The sequence below is a fragment of the Musa acuminata genome, chromosome BXJ1-9 (genome assembly GCF_036884655.1).
Source record: "Musa acuminata AAA Group cultivar baxijiao chromosome BXJ1-9, Cavendish_Baxijiao_AAA, whole genome shotgun sequence".
In the NCBI taxonomy this organism is placed as follows: Eukaryota; Viridiplantae; Streptophyta; class Magnoliopsida; order Zingiberales; family Musaceae; genus Musa; species Musa acuminata.
In genome coordinates, this window is record NC_088335.1 from 9661202 (window position 1) to 9687500 (window position 26299).

Here is a 26299-nt window from a genome sequence, read left to right on the forward strand (position 1 = left end):
ACTCTTGATCACACTAACCGGAACCTGCAACAGGCATAGATGTATCGGTGGCTGAGGTATCTACAGCAACAGAATGACTTCCCAGCCCATCATCTGCAATGGAACCTGAAGCTGCTTCTAGCTGAGTAGTTGTTTGAAGATATGTAGCAAATTGTTCATCCAACGTACTCTCAGAAGGAAGCTGAGGAGCTGTTACTCCAGTTGCCTGGAAGCAAAAAAAAAAAAAAGTGAAAACAGCATCAGAGATTGAGGAAAAGAATAATTCAAATAAGTAAAAAATATATTGTCCAACATGCAAGTATCAGAGAATTTTGAGAAGTATTGCATGCACAGTACACATCAGACTAACCAGACAGATGCATGGAAGAAGCATGAAAAGAGGGGTACCTTCAACATCTCAACAGCATGTTTGTGCCTCGAGAACTCCTCCAAAAATGATTTCTTATCCTGAAATTTGATAAATCAGTCACGCTCTTTAAAGATAGCACCACATACCAGTCAAATACCTCATTGAGTAAATAGGATATGGTGGATTTTGTGGTCACAGCAATATACCACAAAATTAAAGAAAAACTACTGTAGGAGATGAGAAAGAACCTTATTAACTTTCTGAATAAGTTCTAACATTGTCTTCTCAGTACTCTGCCGTTTTTGTTTCTCTTTTTTGTTGTCGTCCCTCTCTCTTTCTAGAGTTTTCTCTAAAATCTGATTTCCAATGTCAGGGAAAAATTAACATGAATGACAAAACCCTTAACTTCTGGCACATAACACAAACCTGGATTCTGGTGTCCTTTTCCTTTGTGGCTTGGTCAGTTGAAGTGTCACCTGAGGTCTTCCTTCCTATCAATCTTGACCAAATTAAGAGAAGCAAAGTAATTTAAAATTGTGTCGATGTTCTTTGGTCAGTACCTGATTTAAAATCTTCTATCTCTTTCAGCAGAACTTCTTTTTCCTGGTTCAAGTCCTCCTTCTCCTTTGCTAAAGTATCATTTTTCTTCTGAAGAATGAACAATTATATGGCGACAATTAATAAGCATAAAAATTCTAAAGAAATTAAGATAAAAGATCTAAAATATCACCAACAATCAAACACGTTATACCAATAAAGATATTTTAGGATAGAACTACAACCTTCAGAATGGAGAGAAGTTTCTTTTGTTTTTCATTTTCCTGTTTGATAGTTCCCTGTGTCACATCATACCATATAATCAGTATTCAGCCTGATGAAAACATATTAGATAACAGGGACACTTGGAGAAAATTACTTCAACTTGAACAGCATCATTTAACTTCTTCTCCTTTTCATTTAATTCAAGTTTACACTTCGCAAGGGCTTGTTCTAAATTCAATATATTTCCTTGCTTCTCTGTTACAAGATTATTTGCCAGTCCAACCTCCGCCTCAGATTCTCTTAGCAACACCTAATCATCACATATGAAACATGTTACTAACAAACCTAATAATTATAACTACAATGCATCTGAGGATGACAGACAATAAACCTATATGTGACTGATACTATAATCTAGATGGTGAACTATAATGTATGAGATTCATTTATATCCAAATCATAATGAACTAACATTGAAGTTGATCACACAAACAACAATAACAATAAATAAAGCTTACATCATCACTAAAAAAAAAGTGACATCAGAATGAGAGTGGATCCATCATAAAGAAAGGATGAGTCTGGACATAACTTAAGCATTTACTATCCAGAGGGATGTATTATGTGAATGATCAACGTTTAAAGTATCGATTGGGTATCGGATCTGATAATTTATCAAATGGGTACTTGTTAGTCAGCCTGGTATGAAAAAATAAAAAAATAAAAATTTCCTTGTCAAAATACACAATATTGCATGCCAGGATACCAGTTCCCTGACAAACCAGCACAAGGGAGGCATACAACTCACCATGATACGTGGAACATTGGTAACGATGAAAATGGAATTATCTTATACATGAATAAGAAATTAAATAAAAGCCCAGAGCATTAAGTGCCTACCAACATAGTTTCATGGTTGAGAAACCATGTAATATCAAAACCTATTTCGAGAATCAGTTCTGTTACGAGACCAAAAAACTTGGACCTAATATGATAGTTTCTACTCTTCTGTTAAAGGTTGACTGCAGCATTTGTTATCCCTCTGTTCAATTGCTAACCAAATATTGATGGGCCCACCCTTCATTAATTGCATGTTCTGCAAGTATTGTGCCAGGCCACCAACATGATGATTTGCACAGTGTAGTTAGCAAACTAATTGCTTCAGTTCCCCTCTGAAGGTTTCTTTTTTGAAATTTGGCCTCCTAGCAACATCTTGGGCCCCTCAAGATGTTTGGAAAGTCTTAGGCGAAGGATCAGGAAAAGCAAGGAGGTGGGATTCTGATGAATTCATCATGCTGTGCTAATTCTTAGGACAGAAGGGTTAGAAGGATCCTTGAAGGGGCAGCCAGACAACTTTTATCTATGATTGGATATGATTTGCTTGTTGGTGAGGGACAGGGTAACAATAGTCAGTTTTGCCAACTCTACTTGGTTGTTCTTCAACAGTAATGAAATTCTGTTGTTTTTCTTCTCTTTATATTTCTTGTCAGTACTTGTTTCAAAATCCTAATCAAACGAACTGGTACTTCGTCCCATCTGGTGCCCACAGGGCACTCAACAGAACAGCACATTCTACCAGTCTCTGTTTGTCGCAATGCGTGCCAGACTTACTTCTTTTCAGGTATAGTTGTCAGAAAGCATACATCCATACAACATGCTTGCATTTAGCAACACCAGCATAAAATAAATGAAGCAGAGTTCTTTTGTTGTCTAACCAACAATTCATCATTTCACCACAAACAGCAAAATCAGTAAGAATTTCTTGTTTGTTGAGTCAAAATTTCATAGGAAAATACATTTAAAATAACAGAAGTTACTGTACATGTTAGTTTGTAGTCAATCCTCTCTTGTACACAAAAAGACAAAATGCATTGAACAAAAGATGCAATTTGCCACCTACTATAAGATAGTATATCACAAAACAATATGAAGATGGACATTAATGTCCAAGTGATACAAAGCATTGAATTACCAGCAGAGAAGAAAGACATAGAAGTCAGAATTTCACCTTAGTTTGTTGGAGTTCATTTTTCATCCTATCGTACTCCTCAGGGTCGATATTTTTATGAGATTCAGCTAACTGCAACAAGGAGGAAGACACTTGATCTCTTAAACATTTATGTAACTGTTTTCTCATTCTGGCCTAAAGTTATAAATACCTCATTGATTCTATTATTTAGGTGGTTTATCTCTATCCTCAGCATCTCAACCTCTTTTTGGCATGCATCAAATTCCAATTGCTTCTCCATTAGAAGGTTTTCATACTTTTCTGCATCTACTTTAGCTTTTTGTGCTTCATCACGATATTTCTGTGCACAATAACGACTCATAAGTAGATATTCTAAATACCAAATTCTAATTCTATAATGCAACCCAATACTTTCGATTTTAGGAAACTACTAATTGTATGAAAATAAGAAAAACATCACATGCTTCCTACAAGCACATTAGCAATAGTAACAAACACTTTCCCGAACCTGACATTCATCAAAGTTGTGCTTGTTCTCCTCACGAAGCTGCATATTGCTTTCACGAAGCAAATTGATTTCTCTTACCTGCAAAAAGTTGAATGACTTGTGAAATTACCATTGACTGCTGCGATTAACCAATGTCGTTAAATCCCCCCACACAACCCCCCTCCCCCCCCCCCCCTCCCCCTCCCCCCGTGCCCACAAAAATACAAAAAACAGAAAATTTCATGAAAAAGAAACTAATTATAAATTCATCACCTGAAGCTGCAGAGCCTTGAACTCTTCATCCTTGAATAACATCGCTCTATCATTCTCACATTTAGAGTGGAGCAACTTTTGAGCTGCCTCAGAAGCCTTGAGAGCAGTTTCAAGCTAAAAACAAAATAAAAAGTTTTACCAAGAGCAGTGGAATTTATTTAAAACATATTGTATTAAGTGAACCATAAGCAAAAAAGGGAACAATGTTTAAATGTTCCTGCAATGCTCTTGAAAAACAAAAAATCATTCTTCAGAAGCAATACATTACAGGTTCTTCAAATGGACAGTCAGTATATCTAGATTCAAATGAAAGTCCTTGTGTATATCATCATTTAAAGAAATAATGCTTCCTAAAACAAAGTACACAGTGACGAATAAACACTTTTTTAAAATGTATTTAGCTGGGTTTTTAACAATTGAATATGGATGAGTCAAAATAGTGCACAATGTCTGATCCCACTTATGGATGCTATTGTTTGTTATATTCGATGAGATTAAGAACTGAGAATAAATCATATAGTAGCCAATTATGAACTTAATTAATTTTACTTAGGTTACTTGTCATGGATTGCAGCAAAGGTCCCACAATGCTCATACAAGACACTGAATAATATAATGTAATGAGTTATTTCAAAAGCATGTCAACATACATATGTGTACCTTAGGTTCCAAATTAACCAAGGAACAAATAATGAAATAGAAATAATTGAATGTACTCTCTCTCTCTCTCTCATCTCCTTACACCACATGTCCATCAACGACCCCTCTTTATTTCTCATTAATGGCTTGTGTCTTCATATAATCTGAAGCTAACCAAGGTTTCAGTTTTTGAATGATAAGCAGACTAGTATAAAGGCTTTTCTTATTCAGTTTGCTGCTTCCCACCAATCTTTTCTTTCACTTCTTCGGCATTATCTTCTCCTCTTCTCTTCTTCTTCCCTTTTATTTTCTCCTCTTTGACTTATTCTCCTATTTATCAATGGACGGCCATGATTCTAATATTGTAGCATATGATATGCCCCATGCATTCCTAGGGTTTTCTATCTCTGGTGTTCGTCTCCTTCAAACCGATTGGAGTTCCTAGTTGGAAGGTTGAAAATACTTACCATCCAGGTTTTAAATCTAGATCACAACAAGTAAATACCAATCAATACATATATATGTCCAACAGGTATTTTAAACTTCCTACTATCACCTCTCCTGGGGCATGGCAGATAGGCAGTGGAGTCCCACAAATGCTACTCAGCTTCCTCTTATAAGCAGGACTGCCACAGGGATGGTCACCTGCTGCCACTCACTGTTTCTTTCTTGTATTTCCATCTCAGCTTACTGAAGCAGTTTGGAATTCTTAAAGTCATAACCACAATTAATAGTTGTACACTTTTTAGTTGTAGGATCACTATTTGGAAGTAGAGGCCGTTAATAGTAACATGCTTCATACTACTAACTTTTTTCAAAGCCTAACAAATTTCAGAATAAAAATCCTCAATGTATAAGCAACATGTTTCTATCAAATAAAGAATATTAGAGATGTAGTTTTCACAATTTCATCTGTAAAAGAGAAGAAAAAAAAAAGACAAATATAGATAAAAGTTGCAACTAAGAGAACAGTGAATAAAAAATTTAACATACTTGTGCTTGTAGCCGTGAGTTTTCCTGCTTCAGCAAGGTTTTCTCAGTCTCTGCCTGCATATTATATATCATGACATTTAAAACATACATGATAACCACCTAAGTAGCAGATAAACTCAACTTACTATTTCTTTAGAATGGCGAAGATGGCTGATAACACTATGTAAATCACTCTCTGCTTTTGAATCTGTACTCTGAGCGAAAAGTCCAGCAGAATTGTGCTCTTTATCGGCTAATCTAACGTGCAGAGACTCCAGCTGACCAAGTAATATTTTATTCTGAAAGATGACAACAGGGAAAATGCTTAAAAGATGTGGAATAGAATGCAGTTACATAATTCATTCATACTAATATTCAGATATTCCGGTAGGCAACAGATGATATGTTAATGAGATTAAAAAAGACATATAAAACTAACATTATATAAAGGAAAAAAACATAGGTTATAGAAGCTTAGTAGAGATACGCCAACACCAAAACACCGATTTACAAGAATCAGCAAGGGTGGTTGTAAAAGTCAGGAAAAATCACCTCATGTCTATCTAAAGTTACATGATACACCTTTTGGAAAAGCTCCCTCCTAATTCTAAAGGGACTCAAGAATTAATCATCATTATCATGAAAGCTATCCTAACTTAAACTACATCAATTTGCAAATCTTACTTTGTTCAAAACATTTCAATCTCTTGATTTCTCTCCTGTCACCTTCTGTTTATTGACAGAAAAATTTAAGCTCCTGAATTTTAAAGTACTAATCCTAAAGCAAGAAAATCACATGTTCCAGTGTCTCATGCATCCAAAGTGGAGCTGGCATACAAGTGAGCCATTTTGAGCAGAGTGTCAACTTGAAGATTAGAACAAGAAGAACTAGTTTGGTAAACAAAGCTGAGCCTCAGCCTTTCCTAGATGACGTGTTTCCACTCCATGAGATAAAAAAAGCTTGCATAAAACACCTAATATATTAGATTATGACAAAGTCATCATTTCATACTCGCCATCTATAATAACTAATATACGTTATACAGAATGAAAGACTTTAAATTATCATTTCCATAATCAGTTTCATGCACTAATTCACAACAAACATAATTAACCTGGTTGTGTACAAATTCTCAAACAAATTGATTATCTGCAGTACAAATTTAGCTCGTCAACTCAAGCTCTGCAAGTCTACACTTGTAATCCAAATAAAAATTACTGTCCTGGTAGACTATGTTGAAATTGTTGATAGGCAATTTTTCCGGCTCGCATAATCCAGGTTATAAAAAAAATTGCAACTCGAAAGAACGAAATCAACATTCCATAAAGCCTAAAAGGAAACAAGAAAAGGTGCATCAACAACACACATTCAATGGTTAGCAATATCTACATGTGGGCTATCCATGGGAACAAACACTAATACAGAAGAACGATCCTAGAAAAGCCATGATTGCTCGAGTGCAAACTGAGACAGAAGAACGATCACATGTTTAGAGAAATCCATACTAGTAATTGCAGCTTATACTTCCACCTTTAGCTGGGGAGATACTTTTAAAAAGACCCAAAATACCAGACAATATATGTCACCACTACAATCTATGTCAACAATACTGACACCATAATAATTCACTGATCTAATGGAAATTGAAGTTGCTTTACAGAAAATTCTTATATATTTCTTTGCCTTGCATGTACTTCATGTCTCTCCAGTTATCTATCCCATTAGCCATAATCGAATGAGCCCTGGCCTAAGGAACAATCCGGAAAGATGTGATCATGAAAATAGTGGATTGATCTATGATATCATAGATCAATTTTCCAGGGAAAAAGAAAACAGCTAAGCCATGCAGATAGTTAATGAAACAATTAAGTCAGAAGCAACAGAACTGACAACTAAAAGTTATCGGTGAACTTATAGCATCAAGATTAGAGTCAACCAAAATGAGAAGAATATTTTTTATTATGTATTTTCTTTGCCATTGTTCCTATTTTCATTGATGAAAGTTGAATGGAACAAACTCAGGCCTTGAGACAAAAAGACAAACTTTAGAAACAATTTTGCATGAGAGTGTCTGGTTAAAATGTAAAAGGTTTCCATAATAGTATGATCATAATATGCCCTCTAGAATGATAAATCAGATAATAAATAAAAACAATTTTAACCAGACACTATAATGCAAAATTGTTTCTAAAGTTTGTCTTTTTGTCTCGAGGCCAGAGTTTGTTCCATTCACTTTTGTTGTACAAAAGTGAATTAAATAGCAATGACATATTCAATTACAGTTAGTAAAAAGATAATAGTAGTATATAGTATATACTAGTAGTACACAAAGGCCTACCAGAATATCAATCAAATAAAAAAATGAATAACCAATTGGACAAACACGACATACTTGTTCATTTAATTCATTAGATTTCCTCTCAGCTTCATCCTTCATAGCCTGCAAAGTTACCTTTTCCTTTTCCCATGATGTCTTCAGCATTTCCTGAAACCATAAAAAGGTGTGTCAAAATTAAGTATGAACACCCAGTAAAACATCAAACCTAAGACAGCACAAATGACAACCCTAAAAAAAACTTACGCACAACAGATAGGACCACAAAATCACACTCCCAGCTCACGAATGAGCAAACAAATAATAGAAAACAAAGCAGGAAAAAGGAAAATAATGTTTAAAACATGGCAATTAACATGGGCATATTTAATTAAAAACAATAACAACATTATTTGCTGACTCTTCATTATAAGGGTGATGTTGACCACAGTAGAGTTCAATAACAGGAGAAAATATAAGTTGGGATAGAAGCAAATACAAGCAAAAAACAACTAACTTTGCAGATATCAAACAGCAAAAACAGCAAACAAGTTTTGCAAATAAGTTGGGATAGAAAATATACATTTTCAGTTTTGATGGTATCTGAAACCTCCTGCAGCTTTGCTATTTCACATTGCAACAAAGATAACTCTTTAGATGTTTTAGTCAACTCCTGAATTGTCTCTGATTGGAGCATAACCTGCAAAAACAGCTAGGATAGTAATCACTAATTTCTTCATAAAACAAAAAAAGTAAAATCTAGTAAAGAAGCTTTTGGTCTAGACAGCAGTAGTAATTAAAAATCTATCATTGAAATCACATTAAAACTAGTAAAGCCACAACCAATGCAAGTCAAACAAAAAATTAGTAGTACCAGTCGATCAGCAAGGATCAACCTGCTCAGCCAAACACAAAAACAATATAGGCCTAGACAGGTGGGAGTTTGCTGATTCTGATCACGACTCCACTGACTTTCAGGATTCAATCAAGATTAGCTAGGTTCAACTCAACAACAATTATTGTGATTCCATCAAATATTTCATCAAAATGTCTTTTTAATTAACACTTCCATTAAAAAACCAAACGCTACAGATTGACTGAAAACATGAGAACTTTACCCAAAATAATCACAAATCCACAGAGTTGCCCAGATTTTGCTACAGATTGACTGATATTGATGATATTACTAAAACCAAAATGCTAAATGAACTGCTCTATGTATTAATAATAATCAATGATTATTTAACTGTTAATGAATTTTCAATAATTTCCTAAATATTAGAAGTATCTAAAGTATCAAACTGTCAAAACCAAGAGTTTTATGTATAGAGGAGTATAGAACCTGTCTTTCATAATTGTCTTGGGCAGTTCGCCAGCGTTTGTGCTCCCTTTCTAGATCTTCTTTTAACAGTGACAATTGTGTGCCCAGTGATTCTATCTGTGTTCTACAGTAAGATGGAGAAACATTATGATGAGCTAATAGAACTTCACTAAAAAAATTGATAAAGAACTTCAGAAAAACATACACTTTTTGAGATATTTCTCCCCTTAGTCCTGAAGTTTCAGCCAAGAGAGAAGAGACTTCCCTATCTTTGGCTTCAGTAAGAGAGACAGCTTCTTCACACTTTAATACATATTGCTTCTCGAGCTCAGACACCCTATCCCTGAGAGATGAAACTTCACCTTCTAAGGCCTTCTTTACTCTCTCAGCCTGAAGGCAAAAGGAAAAGCAAAATTTTCAGTAACAAGAAAATAGCTCGGAGAAGAAATTGGCATGTTCAACTTGTCAACTCTAATCAAAGTCTGAATCACCTCCAATTTGTACGTTTCATGTGCTGATTCAATTTGCTTCAGTGCCACGTCATTTGTTTGTGCTATTTCTTTGTACTGCCCAGACAGATCCAAGTCCATAGAATTATAGAAGAATAAAATATTATAAACATTTACTGGATTACCATACCTGAACCATATAATCCTTATTAGCTTTTGCCTCTTCTTTTATTTTTTCCAACTCCTCTGTTATTTTCCAGAGCTCTCCAGAAACCTATTAGAATCATTGAAAGAAACAAAATTTGCTTAGTGCTTCTTTCAGGTAAAAATGGGTACAGCTTAACATATCATTTCATTAATATGATGGAATAAGAATCTGCAGTATAATTATAGTATAAGAATGACGATGAATCTTTGTCATATATTACTGAATTATTATACAATTATACAGCAGATAATTGCTGGAGCACAACTTCAATGAGATTTCATATGAGAATCTTTTCCAGGTAAGGAACATAGTCTCATAGAATATCACTTGACATTCTACCAATATCCAATATCAGTGCTGATCACTAGACATAACTCATAATTGTCAATGCCTACCTATATGGTTCTCTACACTAATTTTATCCAATGGTGCAGATGCTAGACATCTGACATTGTTACTTTGTGTACAAAAGCATCTGTAGGAATGGTTCAAACTTCAAACCATATATCAACACCAGAATTTATATTTTCAAGCCAAAAAAAAAGACCTCATTGATGATACACCCTAAGAATACATGTATGGATTTATCAGGTAATAAAACACTTAAGCAACTAAAAGGTTGATCACAACCACATGTCCGCACATAAGAGGTGACAACATAAAAAATGAAAATTTTAAAAGCATGACTTTTTATGAAAAGTTCAAAGTTAATATAACACTTGCAGCAACTGAAAGGGTCAATTGTAACCATAATGTCCATGAATCAAAATGGATTAAGAAACACGAAAAACTTAAAAAGCATGATTTTTGCCAACACACAATCAGAGTACTCAGGCAATCACATGATCATTTGCTAAAAATAGTGGAAGGTGGTTTCCCAAAATCTTTGCTGAAAGCAGAACTTAGTCTTTGATAAGAGAGCTGATTAAATAACAACTAAAGTGCTGAATGCATATCCGGGGACAATTATGTATCAATAAAATGATCACATTGGCCACAATATACAGTGAAGTTATGAGAGATACTAATGCACATTAAGCCTAAAATAAGAAGAGAAAACCAATTTATAAGTGTTATCTGAAATAACATCAGAATCTCCTAGTTTTGCCATGAAGCACACCCAGAATGTTATTTATAATAATTCCATTCTGAAATAATTTAACACTAAAGAGTTTGAAATAACTTGTGAATACTACCATTCCTTATCCTTGGCAATAGCTGTAGGATTCTAGCTTTTGACCCAACAATGATCAAGAAGAAGCAAAAGGACAATTCTAACCAAACTTCACTTTGTGTTATGTGTCATGCTGTTTCACATACAGTTCCCTCAAATTTATGAATGTTAACAATCCAAATGAACTATTTGCATCAGCAAGGGTAAATTTTGGAAGCAGCGTATCAGTACCAAATTAACCCAAAAACAGAAATGGAATGTACCTCATTTGTAGAAAACACTGTATGGTCATGTCTGCTATCCCCTTTAATGACCTGTATTGATAACATGATTAGCATACAAATAAGTTCAGCCCAATCCATTAAATCTCAAGCAATACAAATAATGAATGATTTTGGTATGAGAGCCTGCAGATCACTCCCTTTTGGGGGCAAGGCTCACGTGGTATGGGGCCAGTTCATTACAAGTAGAACATCTGTTATTTGTATTTTGTAGACTAATGAACCTGAAAAAGGCTAACCCACAAAGTAGTGCTAGGGTATGTCAAAGCATAAAGCCACTAATATGATTACCACATGCCACATACTGGAGACTACCTACATGCTGACCTTGACAAGGGGAACAAAATTTAGTAACAAACTCAGATGAAAAGATTACTAGATTCACGTGGTATATGTTTTGCTATGGGGAGATACTCTCCTGAGGCATGGCTCATAGTGGGGCCAGGAGACAACAAATGTGTTTATAAACTCACTTACCACAGTAGAAATATTGTTTCAATTGCTTAGCTACCCCAGAAACTACTGGATCATTATCAGCTGGTATAAATAAACATATCAGAAGAAAATGAATGCCAAATTGCATACAAATGGCAAAAGGTCCACTCGGCATATAATGTTCCATTTAAGTGCAGAACAGTTTGCAGTAGATTAAAAACTTCCAAAAACCCATAATGAAGGAAATTTCATTAAAGTGGTCCAGATTAATTACAATAAACAAAGTGACAAGCACATTAAAAACTTCAACAACCCATAACACACCAAATGCTTGATGTTTCATGTATTGTTTCCCATGATGGTTCATTCCATACAGATAGTCAAATCCAATTTCTGCTGATTTTATGGTCTTGTTACAAAAAATAGCTGGACTCGGCCTACCCTGGCCTGACCTAATCAATTTTGATTTGTTAGCTTCAAAAGAAAAAAACAGAATATAAGCACTGAAATAGGCCAATGACTGTCAAAACTATCTTCGGATAGGAGCACTGAAAGAAGCAGAGAAAGATAGTGACTGTAAAGGGAAGGAAACAACAAGATTCTTAAGTTTGTCATCCACTGTCATGCTCATTGTCTGCCTCCACCTGAGCCAGAGGACCAAGAAAAACGGTAGAGGATAGAGAAAACAACTCTTAGCCTTGTAAGGGAAAAGGAAGCCCATGCTAAAGCATTAAGGCATTACATCATTCAGAGTTAATTCAAAGCCGATGTCTGCTTTCTTCAAAGAAAGTCTTTTTTTCTTTTGTCTTTAAATTATCTAGCACATCCTTGCATGATGTTTAAAGAGGTTTCAGAGCCACAAAGGGGCAGGTCCTATCTTCAAATCCTATTTGATGAACAAGTTTTCAAGTTTCCTTTTGATTTTAACACCCAAAAATACTGTTTTAAAAACAATTAAACAGGCAATTAGATTCTTGATTTATCTTGCAATCCTTAAATGTTTCCCACGTTATTCAGTCATAAACTGCCTTTTTTGAATGCCTCAACAAAATCCATGTAAAAAATTACAATGCTGGCATTAAGTAATTTCTCCAGTCATCATTTCTAAAATATATTATCAAAATACTTTCACATAATACGTCAGTCTTTAGCCATCTGAGATATCAAGTGTATCACAATATCTAAATGCTAAAGCAAAAAAAAAAATAAAAGGGACAAACAGTATCATTCTAAGGCTTCATGGTGTGATCAAACCATTTTAACAGATCACCTAAGTAGCACCAAAATAAATGATATATATCGGAGGAACATAATAAGCAAAAGATGTAAACATCAAGAGAAGCATCATACAGCACCCAACATCTACTCAAAGACAAGAGGGTCTCACATTTACCTTATGTTCAGTACTCTTCATCTTTGTTTCAAACTCAGAACATCGAGCCTAAAAGATAGAGACTTAATTCAGACAAGATATTAAGAATATAAATATTTAAATGTGTAACATCCATATTTAATTTAAAGAAAACCTCAGCTACAGCAGCCCTAGACTCGGCAGATGCAACAGCACTCCAGGCCTCAGCTAACTCTTTCTTCATTTCCTGAAACTGGTTTATAGAAGCCTCCAATGCATTTTCCTTTTCATTTGTTAGAGCACGAACACGATCCCTTTCTTCTTGAAGTTCTCTCTTGACTTCTGCCCACTCTCTCTGGACAGAGGAGATTTGTCAACAGCACTATCATGTGTGCGATAATATATACAAAACTAACCAATAAGCATTAACAACCAAATTTTTTTGTCATTAAGCTCAGTTGGACCCCAGCCAACAAGCTGCTTGAAGTTAGCCTGCAGAAATTAGCACCACATCTGGAAACCTTTTGAATTGGCACTGTCAAATGGTATGATACTAAGCCAGGTATCCAAATGTATACCTAGGTCCAGAGTCTCAATTTAATATGTAAATCCAGTATTAAGCAATGTACTGGAAAGATAATAAAAAAATGCAACAACTCGGGCATTTGAAATACAAGAAAATGTAAGCACTTATTAGTGGAAGGATTCTCAATATGCATATGAAAACAAAAAAAAAGTGATTATCACGAGGGAAAAGGAAAAGACGGAAAAAAAACACAAACTACAAGAAAGAGGACAACCCAAAAAATCGCATGCATATGACCTTAAAACAAAAGAAAAATGATGCAGAATATTAATACTACAAAAGAAGCTGAGTATAATTGTCATACCTCTATTCGTTTTGCATATTCCTCTAGTTTTCTCATTTCTACAGCTCTTGAATTCTAAATTATGAGAAGAAAATTATCAGAATATACATCATTTATAACCTAAATGATGTCAAAAAAACACAGCAATAGGAACAGCTAACGACAAACATACCTCCCGAACCTCTCCAGCACTTTGAATGGTGTCAAGGCTTGACTGCATCAAAAGCAAACCACCATCCAAATTATCAATCGAATAAAATAAACAGTAACAAGTTTTAACATCATTTATCATGCAACATTCTCCAGATCATAAAAAGGGAAAGGCATGCACAAACAAATGCCCACCTGGAACTCCAGAAAGAAATGCTACACAAAACCATGAAAATGACAAGCTACTAAAGAACAGTGATGGATTCAAAAGATAATTGTGAGAACAGTATCAAACAACACCTGAAGACGATGTACTCTCTCCGATAAGTTGCGAACTTCATCAGAAGCTCTTCTTTCTGAGTTATTTAGTATCTCTTTTTCATGCTTCAAAATGGACACCTGAAAAGGCAGCATATGAATAAACTGATCCAAAAACATCAACACGAAGTGACTATCCTACCTCCATAGTTAGCTTCCTTGCATTCTCCTCAGCTTCTTGTAGAGAATTAGAACATTCCCGGAGCCTCTTTTGGAAATCAACTACTAAATGAGTCAATTCCACATTTCTAGCTGAGACAGCATTGGCTTCCTTTCTCTGATAGATTTCAGAGGAAAATGCACAGCGATGAATGTAAGCATTACAGGAAAAAAAGGACTTCTAAAGCACAAATGCTCTTGATACAAGATGAATATCAATTTATCAATACAAACCTACTAAAACAAAGCACACAAATGTCCATATGGAGTAAACTAGTTGATTGACACATGCCTTGCAAATTTAAATATACAGATCTAGAAGTAATATGTTCCTGTTTGATATTCATGTAAAAAGATGGGACAAAATGAGATATTTGAATTTCTTTTTACTTTTTCTGAGACACATTAGCTATTGCAAAAATGGTTCATCCAATGTAAATTAAGACTAGTATACAGGTTTTCAGAGGCTGCACTGTGGTTAAATAAAGATGACATTCACATTGTTACCAGTCTAAAAGGGAGAATTTTAAATAATTCCACAAAGAAAAGAACACAGGTGATATCAAGAAAGAACATTTAATGTGGCGAGGCAGAAGGAAACTCAGAACAATACTCCTCAGCATCTAGAATAAATACTGGATATGCTAAACAAATCAACAATTTATAACAATTTACAAAAGATTACTTATGCTACCAATTTTCAGCAAAAATCTACCTGGTGTTCAATTTCCTTCTTCAAACCATCAAAATGATCTTTGGCAAAATTTGCTTCCAAAGCCCTTTTATCACGCTCTAAACGTAATGAGGAAACTTCACTCCTTATTGAAGAACAAAAACACAGACCACAAGATTTAAAGAAGTGGCATAAAATATAAATGTCAGATCAAGCATCAACTAATAAAATAGAATACAGGAACTTTGTACACAGCTTGCATGCACACAAGGCTGTCCATATTTACAAACTCAAAACAAATAAAAATGATTTAACTGTTTTAGAGGGTAAACGGAACCCAGTTAGAAACCCCTGAAATTTCAGCATGGTTCGGGCCAGATTCTCATAACATTTACAGGCACTTGTGGAAGTCTCATGGTATTTATCAGGTGTACTATCCAGGCACTGATACACTATATGTCGTGTTACCAAAAAAATCAACAAATAAATAAAAATTTGGTAACTTTTGAGGCATATCAGGAGTACCAAAACCTTAATAACTGTTCGGTAAAAGGTCCAATGGTTTACTACAATCATAGAACTGTTTCAAACCTTTCTTACAAGTACTTTAATTTCTCAGAATAAAAAAATTATGCATTCAAACAGATTGCCATCAAATGGCTAACGAGAAACCAATTTTGGAAGTGCAACCGATATGACATTGTGATACAAAGCAAATAAAATACTCTTCATGGTTAGAACCATTCATCAGTTAATACTTCGCAGTCATCCCGAACCAACAGCAGAGAAGACATAAGAAGACTTCAAATGTGGTGAGAATAGAATGATTTATGTAAACAAAAAAGAAAAAGACAACTTCAATGTTACACGAAGAAAAGCAGAAGAGATTAGGGCTGGAAAAAGATATTCCCAGTACAAAAGGAGTCTTTCAATAAGATAAAATGACACTTTTTCGACAAGCCAGCAATTTATAGAGGATTGAAATATCATAATTTAGCTTTAAATGGACTTATATGCACTTGGATGCAGGCATGTTGGATATATTGAGAGACATAAAATGAAGTTCATGTTATGCAGAAGACAACACCTAGAAGCAGATACAGGGAACTGGAACCAACATTCCAAAGTGAATTAGGAGGAACATGGTAAATGCTTAAGGAGGATTTCAAAAGAAAATGCACTGACTAGCCCAGAATGGTGAAAAAAATTAGTTATGTCAATCCCATATGGTAAATGCTAGCTGTTCTCCATTTACTCAAATACCAAACAGGGAAACCCACACCTAGAAAATCATATGGGTCAAATCCTTGGGCACCAATCAGAATCATGTGGGTCAAATCATCAGACACCAACCATTTGATTATATTAATATTTGTTAGGAATGATAATCTTCACACAATCACAAAGGAGAGAAGAAAAAACAAAAAAATAATTTAAAAATAACATCTAACATTTACTCATCTCCACATTAAATAACCAATTATGTCCCTTCCAACTGCTTAAAAAAAAGGTGTTCATTAAAGTCTCAAAGACCATTTTTAGACAGTTTGCAGCAACAATAACAAACTATTTTACAAAATGAACTGAAAAGTAGAAAATTATTCTAACTTTGGGTATGCAAAAAAATCAATGCAATAGTGACAAGGCAGGAAGCTCGATCTATGATGCACCAAAGACAGTTAACAATACCTTAATTTACCCAAGTCCTCTTCTAGACTTCTAGCATGCTCAGCAAGCTGCTCATAGGCTTTCCTTGAAACTTCCTAAACACAATGGAAGAACAATTCCATTAAGACAAGGCAAACAACAAAAGAAAAATGACAGAATGATCATTCACATGATCCATCAAGTAAATATTACCTGAGAACCCTCAAATAGAAGCATAAGCTCCTTCTTTCCATCCTCTGCAAAAATATTCACTGATAATTGCAAGAATAACCAAAGTAGTGGAACCCAACATGCAGAAATGAAGACTTGGGGTGGCATTCATTTCCTGGCAGAAAAAGTATGCTGGGAATTTGTTGGTACCTAAGAAACTACGGTGCAGAACACTTATTTGCCATAGATGGGAGCTGCCACTGCCACTTGAAACTTAACACTGGTGGCACCTTGGTTGGATCAGACCAACCGGATGGACTGCCTTCCTTACAAAGGGTGCTAACAGTAACCTTGTGACTACAGACATCCTATCTGGGACTTCATTGTCCAGTTTAGCTCAAGAAAAGACCCCAGTGGAACCATGCATTGCATAATATTATGGTGTAGAGTGACTAAAATACCCATTTGAGTTTTTGAAAAACTATATTGAAAAAAAAAAACATGTGCTACTTGAACAAACAAGAACATCTCTTCAACATGTTAATCTTTCAGGACTTCATGGTAGTTCTTGTAATCATATGCATATATAGGAGGAGATAACATACAACAAATCAGGTTGCCAATCTTATGAATGTCATTTTCCAGCACACATACGTCAGAGGCATTCAAAGTGCCTTTTTAAGGCCAGAATGAAAATGAATAATCAAGATGAATAAAGCATGATTAATAAGCATAGTAGTCCCACAACAAGGAACAGACAATGACAACAGAACAGAAAATGTAGTTGCAACCAGTGATTTCAAAAGGCGCTCACCTTGCCCAAGCGCTTCGTAACAGGGTCACTCGGACGCGCTTGAAGAAGGCGCCGCCCAGGCGTGCATCTGGGCCCAAACAGTGGGTGACTTAGGCGAGCGCCCGATTAAATCAAGTCCAGATTAGCCCAAGCGTACCTCGTTGGACCACGAGCCTCTTCCTCCCTATGGTCATCGGACCGTGAGCCCCCTTCACCCTACGCTGCCAAACCACGAGCCCCCTTCACCCTACGCTGCCAAACCACGAGCCCCCTTTTCCCTACGCCGTCGTACCACGAGCCTCCTCCCCCTACACCACCGTCTGGAACTTTGTTTCTTCATCATGTGTGTTTATGTCGTCGACCAGCTTTGGTTTGCCATAGATTGCCAATATCCTCTGCCCTAATCACCACCATCCTCCATCGATTACTTCTCCATCTCCTCCTCTCTCTCAGTTTATAGGTAACAACAGCTTTGTTAAAGGATCTCTTTCCTGCACCATTAATGATCTCCTATTTCCTATTTGTATTTCCTACACTTCGTTAAATTTCCAACATCAACTTGAGGTGGGTACACTATTAGGAGTTAGAACATATACTGTTACGTAGGAATATTGTAGATACTAGATATCTGCTCTTATTTCCTGCAATGTAACTTTACTTTATGTGATTGTGTCATTTTTATTTTTGTGATCATATTTATCAATCTTAATATATTTTTAAAATTTTAATATCTGGGAGCACCTTGCTTCACTTAGGCGGGAGACTAGGCGAGCACCTAGCGCTTTTGAAAACACTGGTTGCAACATTGCACATGCAATTTGATGTATAAAGTCACATATCACAAAGATGACTTGGATAATAATCCTCAAGATTCCAAAGTGCATCTTAGTACAATATATCGAATGTAAAAAAAATTGCACCTGGAATAGATTCTTTGTACACATGGCTAGAAGCTAACGTCCTCCTCTCTTCCTCATACAATCTCCTATACATTGCAACCTACACAAGAAATAGGCAAGATTGCAACATGGATGTAAAACACTTAAGTAATGTTGAATATGTTTCTTTCGTAAAGTTCAAAATGAGCATGACCACAAGCCCATGACTTACAGAGCTATGAAGAGATTCAATCATCTGCCCTTGTTCTTCAGATTTTTTTAGCACTGTATCAACCTTAGCAGTTGCCTCCTCAGTGACCTTTTGGAGCTGAATTTGGAAATTCTCCTAAAAAACAAGACATGAATACTCAGACAACTAGACAACCATCAAGTACACTGTAAAAATACAAATAGTGTAATGAAGTTGAACTAATTTATAAACTCCATATTACAAACACAAGTGGAAAAGAAAGATCCAAAATATCATTTAAGAACTTGATATTCACCTTTAACTCCTCTTCCTTATTCTCAATTTCACTAGAAAGCCTAAGCACATGACTTCGGAGTTGGACATTTTGCTCAACTAGTTCATTTATGTCCTTGAAAGACATCTGTTGGAAGTGGAAAATATATGTAAAACATTTCAGAACTTATCTGAAAGGAGTGATTTTAAAGTGAAAAAATGTCATAAAATTTATTATGTAAACTGACATACAGGGCATTCAGTAGTAGAACCCCCAGCATTAATTCCATCAATGTCAAGAGAACTTGCAAGAGAATTGTCAGCATATACTTGAGAAACACCACAGCGAACTTGAATATCTTGGCATTCTTTTAATAGTACTGTCACCTACAACAAAGTCATTGCATCAACAAAAATGTTCATCAATGGATTCAATCTTAATCAGCACTTCATATTTTTCCTCTTAATGACTCAAAGAACATGAAGACACCTACCTGTTTCTCAAGATCACTGATTTCCTTCTGCGCGATTGTATAATCACGCTCACGCTTTTTCAATTCGGCCTAAAAGACAACTTTTAGGACAGACTGTAAAAATTAATATGTATTTCCACAATGAATTTCCATACCTTCAAGTTTCGAATGATATTCTCAAAACTATCATGCTCCAGCAAAGACTGCTGCAACTTTTGGTTCATCAAATTGTATGCTTCAATCATTCTCTCATGTTCAGCTGATACAAAGCTAACAAGGTTTTATCTTCCAGCAAGAACATAAATGAGTACAACAAGAACACAACCACAATAAACATATTAAAATAATCATGGAAGAAGTAGAAATGAGAGAATATTCAAACTCTAGATGAGATTCTTTCTTTTGGTCCTGTTCAAGATGGCATGGTACTGCAAAACCATAGTCCTGTGCTATTGTCTGTAGCTTATTTCTTTATAGTGCAGTAGCATTTGTTGTTCAGCAAACACAATTACGATATTGACTTCTATTATGCATGGCGGCCTTGTACTGTGAATATTGGCTTGAGGCACCGATTTATCTTTCTGATATTCACTTTGCCCGATCTTTTTTGCTCCCTTTGTTTTTCCTGTTTCTTGGTTACCTTTCTTTTTTATGCTTTTGATGCTATTATGATCGAGATCTGTGGCTCTATGATTTTGTATTCACTATGTGATTATTATATTTAACTCTTGTCGAGTCAAATTATCTGAAACCAGAAAGTGCAAAGGTACAAATGAAATAGTCCAACAAAAATTCAATTTTCCTTGCATATGCCTAGTAGTCCTAACCAACATTCACAAGGCCAATAGGAGACTTGATAGTTCACTGTTTAAACAATTCCACAAGATATTATTTCCTATGTAGAACCTGATTAACAAAATAGCATTTTAATTACAAATAAGTTACATCCACCTGCTAGCTCAGATACCATAAATCAGAAGAATAAAAAAAAGTATATATAACAACAAAACTTATGAATGAAAAGGAAATTTATGAAATATAAAAAACAAAAAAAGGCTATCTCTAGTCAGCATAAAACAGAAGGAGTCACCTCGTTCATCCAAAATTATTTCAGCCTTCTCCTCGATTTCATGTAGAACCTACATGTTCAATTTAGACAAAATTATGCATCAAATACAAACATTAGTAATTTCTTGTATAACCTACATGTTCTAGTTTAGAAAGAAATAAGCACCCTAATACTATGATGTTGAAATAAACACCTAAAAGCACAAGTCTCTCACAGATGCAACCATGGATAATAAAACTTAATGATACATAAGAGGAATTTTCACATATTCAGACACTACTCGTATAAACCTAACTTGTGTTTTTGGCTGCTACATGGCTACTCAAAAAGAGAAAACCTGCAGTATCTTCGACCAAAAATTAGGTATCATTGTCAGGTACACTTAAAAAGTTGCCAAAAAAAGAACACAAAAATGCACAAGTGTGTCATTCAAAAATAATTAAACAAATCATGTAACTTCAGAAGAATTTCGTTCTAGCATCCATTTCAACTTGTGCAAATAATGACTATACAAATACCTAAACCTCAAAGTCATATACTATCACAGAATTCAATTTCCTCCTACCCGCATTGTGAAAATTAATTAAACAAAAGACTTCTCAACAATATAGAATCTACAATAGCAATAGTATTTGAATAGGAAAGTGGAACTTCAAAAATCGAATTCTAAACAGAAGAGAATGCCTAAAATAGCATGCTGAAACTTTCATGGATTTGATTGGATTTCTCATTTCTTTGTCTATCCTCATTAAATTTACAGGGCAAGTCTACTGAAGGCTCCCGCTCATTAAAAGAGGTTATATAATGGTTTCACTGTCTGCTGATCCTATTCGATGAGAAAAGTGTTCACTAAGATGACCATTTTGGTGGAACCTATAGGGCAACTCTTTATATTGCCAACAAGTTACTGGTCTCAGAATCCATCGTATTTGAATACTATCACAAGAGACTATATACCAAAAATGAAATTTGATAAAGGAATTGAACAAAAAAGTGCAAGCTGCCAACAAAAACCATAGCTCTATGCTAAAACATCCATAGCTCACAGTAACCATGCTGCAGTATCCAATAAGATGCTATCTCAAACGAAAAGGTTAGGAGTACAAAATTTGTGGAAAAAATAACTTCAGAGCATGATTCATTAAATATCCAAAAGAATAAGAACTTGTTGACATTAAAAAAATGACAGCCATCTATCATGGTGCAATAGTCAGAATCAGTACCCGCTCCAAAACAGCTTCTGCATTTTTTCGGCCCCATTTCTCATGCCGTGCAGCATCAGCAGCTTCTTGATATTTTTCATATATTTTAGCAAGCTGCATTTTGAAGAAAACAACTTCAACAAACAAGCACGCTCAATAAGCAAAAACTAACAATGAAGGACAAGATTGAGAGTAGGTGCACGATCTCACACTCCAGCCATCCCTTATTAGGGAAGCCGCTAATGCGGTGCCTGAAATACCAATTGGAAACTTGGGGACAAGCATCTGATTGTTCTCATATGTTCTACAGCTGGTTGTTTCTGCAACTGATCTGCAAAAAAGTAAAAGAGATCCTTATAACAACACAAATAAGCCACAATGCTTATCACATGACAGAACAGAACTAGGATGTACCATGAACTCAAACAACATTCAGAAAGAAACAAGAGATATTAGAGTGGAAGGAGATGTGGTCAGAGTACATGACACATTATATCAGCAAAAACTTTCAATAGCTTCTGGTCAGATTTTCTGTTAAGTGAAAGAACTTTCACCTCATGTAGGTCCCATACATATACTGTCCAAGCCGAATTCAACAGGACTTTTTAGATGAGTGCCATGTATTTCAGAATTTTAATTTTTGATCAAATCTCAGGTTTCATGATATCAAAAAGGTGCAATAAGAAGCATATTCATTTCAATTCTTCATTTCAATTCTTCGTTTCAATTTTCTATGCCCAAAATTTCCAGATCCAGATTTATTTCCGTAAGACACATTTCAAGTACACATATCTTATGTTTCCAACTATGTATTTGCCTTAAAACTAAAATGACAGAGACGATGTAATAAAAGCACCATTGTTCTCTTTTGCATAATTGCATATGAGAGTGTAAACTAATATCATCAACTATATAGGTCAAGTTCACAGGTTCTGAAAGAAAACAAACATGAACACAAAACCATCCTACTTGTCAGTATCAACCAGAATTTATTCTCCTGTTTGACAAAAAATTACAGATTGTTCTACAGGAAATTATTTAAAAGAACAAACAAGTTGCTAACCACAAATATAGACTTTTGTAAAGAATAAAATTTAATTGCACAGAACCAACCTGTAAGCCACATTTCTCCTCAAACACAGTACTGCCTAATAGAACAATATATATTCTCTAAAGAAGTACCTGTTAACCACTTCTTTGCTAACAGGAATTTCTTATAATGTTCACAGTGTTCAACTATTCTCAAATCTGAAGTTTGACCTGGACAACATTTAGTTGTCTCATAAAACATACCTCTCAACTTCCTCAATATCTTCAAGTATCATGTAAATCAAGTTTCCATTTAACTACTCCAAAATCCAGCAATATAAAGTTCTTAAAAGCAAAAAAACTGATGACGAAATAATGACTAAAAAATATAGTACAAATCCACAAAGAAAAAGAAGCTCCTTCTCCCAATCGCTTATTCCAATTTTCCTACATAATTTCATTATTCAAATAAAAATGAACTTTTTTTCATGATAAACAGAATCTTAAATAATTTATGAAATTTAGCTCTTAATAAAAATAACACAAGAAAATAAACTTATAATCCAACCAATCAAAAGACAGAGCACATACAGCTCCTCTAAATTTGTATCTGCATGAAATCTGGACATCGGGATGATGCTCAATTCATTAGCCTTTCTAGCACTCTCAAGTTCAGCTTCATATTTCTCTAGTTTTCCTTTCATGTCGGAAGCATCCTACATGACAAGAAAAAGTCACATTATAACAGTATAAAAACAAAACTTTCAAAATGGCTTCTCATGTGACTATAGAAGCCCTTATGTACGATCACGAGCCGACTAAACATACCAATCTATATCATTTGTACAACAAAGAATGACTGTCTGTATGGATGAAAACAATAGATCTCTGTTGCATAATTGCAATGTATATTGATTGCACAAGCACGAGCATGAATGATATGGTCAAAAATGTACCTCAGGATACTAACATGCATCAACATGAAACATGGGAGGTAATTTGACAATTTGACAAACAGAGATAAACAAAATATGCTAACTTGTACCCCTACTGGAATTAATAACAACCAAATTATAAGTTATTCAGTGTCAAAACCCAAATTCATACCTCCTCAAGATTTTTTCTCAGGGAAGATTCATTTTCAAGTTTATTTTTGTACTCATTTTCAACCTGGGAAAGATGTGTCTGCATCCGACAAAGGAAAACAAAAGCAGAAGATCAACAATGAGTGCATATTCACTATACAGACTGAAACTGAATATAGGTAAAAATATGTAATGCATGAGATGGTAAACATATCCTAACCTCCAATGCTTTAATAACACCCTCAAGCTCTCCAGCCTTTTTGGACCATTCTTCAGATCTCTCTTTGTATAGTTCAGCCAGTTTTGTAACCTTTTTATAAAGAGAAATTAGAAGAGACATAGATTTCATTAAAGCATTGTCAAATGACATTTTAGTTCTGTAATATGTTACAAAATAAAAAGGCCTTCATACTAAAGATAATTACAACAAACTGAATATGATGGAACCAAAACTACATGATCCATTATATCAGATCAACTTGCACTCTGAACCACACTGATAAACAACAATAACAATCAACCATTGCAAGTATTAGCCAGTATACATTAACCAGTTCAAGGAACAATTTTATATATGAGAGCAAGGACAAGTCAAGTACAAGAAGATTGTACAAATGCAGAATATGGAGGGTGAATGTGCAATCTGACCCCTAGAAACAGAAAGATTGCTTCTGTCACTCAAATCCCGGCTACTCAGACTGCTCAGGAACAGCCTTAATATGGCGCCAAGGCTCACCCTCTAATTTTACATATGAAAAATCCAAGGTTCGTCGTACTACAGCATACAGTTACTGTACTGCAGTTTACCGCTCAGTATGGGCGGTACATACCAATCCAATAAGAGACTGGTATGGGCAGAACATACCAGTTTGTCGCCTACCATACTGTGTCAGTACAGTTCGGTATGTACCATACCGATCGCTGGTCAGTCCACCAGTATGAACCGGTAATACGAACCATGTAAAAATCCATTTAAAACATTAATAATCAGATGCTAAACTGCTGTTAACCTCTTCAAATTCCTCCCTACATCATTCAGATTGTGAATAAATGAATCTCAAGACAGGAGAGATAGGATAAGAAGTGGCACAAGAGATGAAGCAGAGTACAACTTGAAGTTAGACAGTATTAAGTATTTTTTTTCTAAGCAAGCTAGTGGAAAGCAATCATTGATCATCAATGTAGGTACACCCCAAGTTAAACCTTACTTCCCCCACCCCAAAGAAAAAGGTACAACTACATCTAGAGAATATATGACAGAAGTTCTCGATCGTCCCCAATGTTTACAGATGTTATATGTTAACAGCCAGTGAAAAATATCTTCCCCAAGCACAACATGTAATGCAAAGGAACCACAACAAAATCCAGATCAAACCCCAAGACTCTTCTTCAATTCTTGACTTTTACTTGGTCTACAAATTATTTGCTAGTTTTTAAAATTTCTGCATGTTTTTCAAGTGTACTTTATAAAAGCAGCTAAAGATTGCTGATAACCAGAGAAGCATGAATATCAATAACACAGCAACAAACTGAATTAAAGATGATACTGACAGTTGACAGTTCAGAAGAAAGTTGCTCTTCGTTAGCTGCAGCGGCATCCTTTGACGAGCACAACTCCTTAAATTGGCCAATAAACAGAACATGATATGAACAGGCCAGACAAAGAGAGTGGCAAACTTATACAGTTAATAATCAAAAGAATGTAACATTACTTTTTCCAACGAGGCATTTCTCATTTCCAACTCCTGTATTCTTTCATTATTTCGTTTCAATGAACTAGAAGTTTCATTGATCTGTCTCTCAAACTGCAAATAACATAACAGGAATAGTTGCAAAGCTTTCAGAACTCAATGCGCTGAAAAATAAAAAACCTTTCATTAGGATTAGAACACTCACGTCAGCAAGTTTAGCAGACATATCAGCCACGATTTCCATATGTGTTTTACGCTCTTCAACAAGACTGTTAACCTTTGCACTCAATTCTTCATTAAGCCATGCATTGTGCTTTTCTAGAAGCTCTTTCTCCTGTTCATTATAACAATGTAGAAAAAGATTAAGTATGATGACATTATCATCAACGAAATATGGTTGCAAATTTGATATCCAGATGAATCTGGCAATCTGGTTACTAAAGCCCAGAAAAGATTTTATATGGCTTTGGAATTAGAAAAACTTTAGAAGAAAAGCATGAAAAAGCAAAAAGACCCCCAAAAAGAGTTTGCTAAGATTATAGTTTAAGACTTCAGAACATGTAGTAAAGATGAGTGCTCAAGAATTAAGAATACAACCTTAGCTAACCTGCAACAAAAAGGGCAACCCTCACCCTCAGAGCATG

The 26299-nt window shown here is 35.1% G+C and overlaps 1 protein-coding gene across 1 annotated transcript in view; it reads right to left on the minus strand.

The window, feature by feature from the left end:
- LOC135593104 (nuclear-pore anchor-like) overlaps positions 1-26299 on the minus strand; it is a 30719-nt gene that overhangs the window by 1690 nt on the left and 2730 nt on the right. The window contains exons 4-47 of the mRNA XM_065082925.1: positions 25861-25989; positions 25677-25769; positions 25516-25581; positions 24185-24274; positions 23987-24064; positions 23471-23595; positions 22061-22181; positions 21872-21964; positions 20670-20718; positions 19735-19838; positions 19601-19669; positions 19359-19493; positions 19150-19254; positions 18876-18989; positions 18686-18764; positions 17015-17058; positions 16844-16917; positions 15197-15299; positions 14465-14599; positions 14305-14403; positions 14027-14068; positions 13876-13929; positions 13161-13340; positions 13028-13075; positions 11182-11232; positions 9727-9810; positions 9579-9653; positions 9293-9477; positions 9109-9211; positions 8350-8466; positions 7845-7937; positions 5598-5750; positions 5473-5526; positions 3841-3954; positions 3589-3666; positions 3271-3420; positions 3120-3191; positions 1266-1421; positions 1132-1185; positions 910-997; positions 776-840; positions 598-705; positions 388-447; positions 19-205 (exon numbers count right to left, since the gene is read on the minus strand). Coding sequence (XP_064938997.1) covers positions 19-205; positions 388-447; positions 598-705; positions 776-840; positions 910-997; positions 1132-1185; positions 1266-1421; positions 3120-3191; positions 3271-3420; positions 3589-3666; positions 3841-3954; positions 5473-5526; positions 5598-5750; positions 7845-7937; positions 8350-8466; positions 9109-9211; positions 9293-9477; positions 9579-9653; positions 9727-9810; positions 11182-11232; positions 13028-13075; positions 13161-13340; positions 13876-13929; positions 14027-14068; positions 14305-14403; positions 14465-14599; positions 15197-15299; positions 16844-16917; positions 17015-17058; positions 18686-18764; positions 18876-18989; positions 19150-19254; positions 19359-19493; positions 19601-19669; positions 19735-19838; positions 20670-20718; positions 21872-21964; positions 22061-22181; positions 23471-23595; positions 23987-24064; positions 24185-24274; positions 25516-25581; positions 25677-25769; positions 25861-25989 — 4276 coding nt within the window. The remainder of the gene's footprint in view (positions 1-18; positions 206-387; positions 448-597; positions 706-775; positions 841-909; positions 998-1131; positions 1186-1265; positions 1422-3119; positions 3192-3270; positions 3421-3588; positions 3667-3840; positions 3955-5472; positions 5527-5597; positions 5751-7844; positions 7938-8349; positions 8467-9108; positions 9212-9292; positions 9478-9578; positions 9654-9726; positions 9811-11181; positions 11233-13027; positions 13076-13160; positions 13341-13875; positions 13930-14026; positions 14069-14304; positions 14404-14464; positions 14600-15196; positions 15300-16843; positions 16918-17014; positions 17059-18685; positions 18765-18875; positions 18990-19149; positions 19255-19358; positions 19494-19600; positions 19670-19734; positions 19839-20669; positions 20719-21871; positions 21965-22060; positions 22182-23470; positions 23596-23986; positions 24065-24184; positions 24275-25515; positions 25582-25676; positions 25770-25860; positions 25990-26299) is intronic.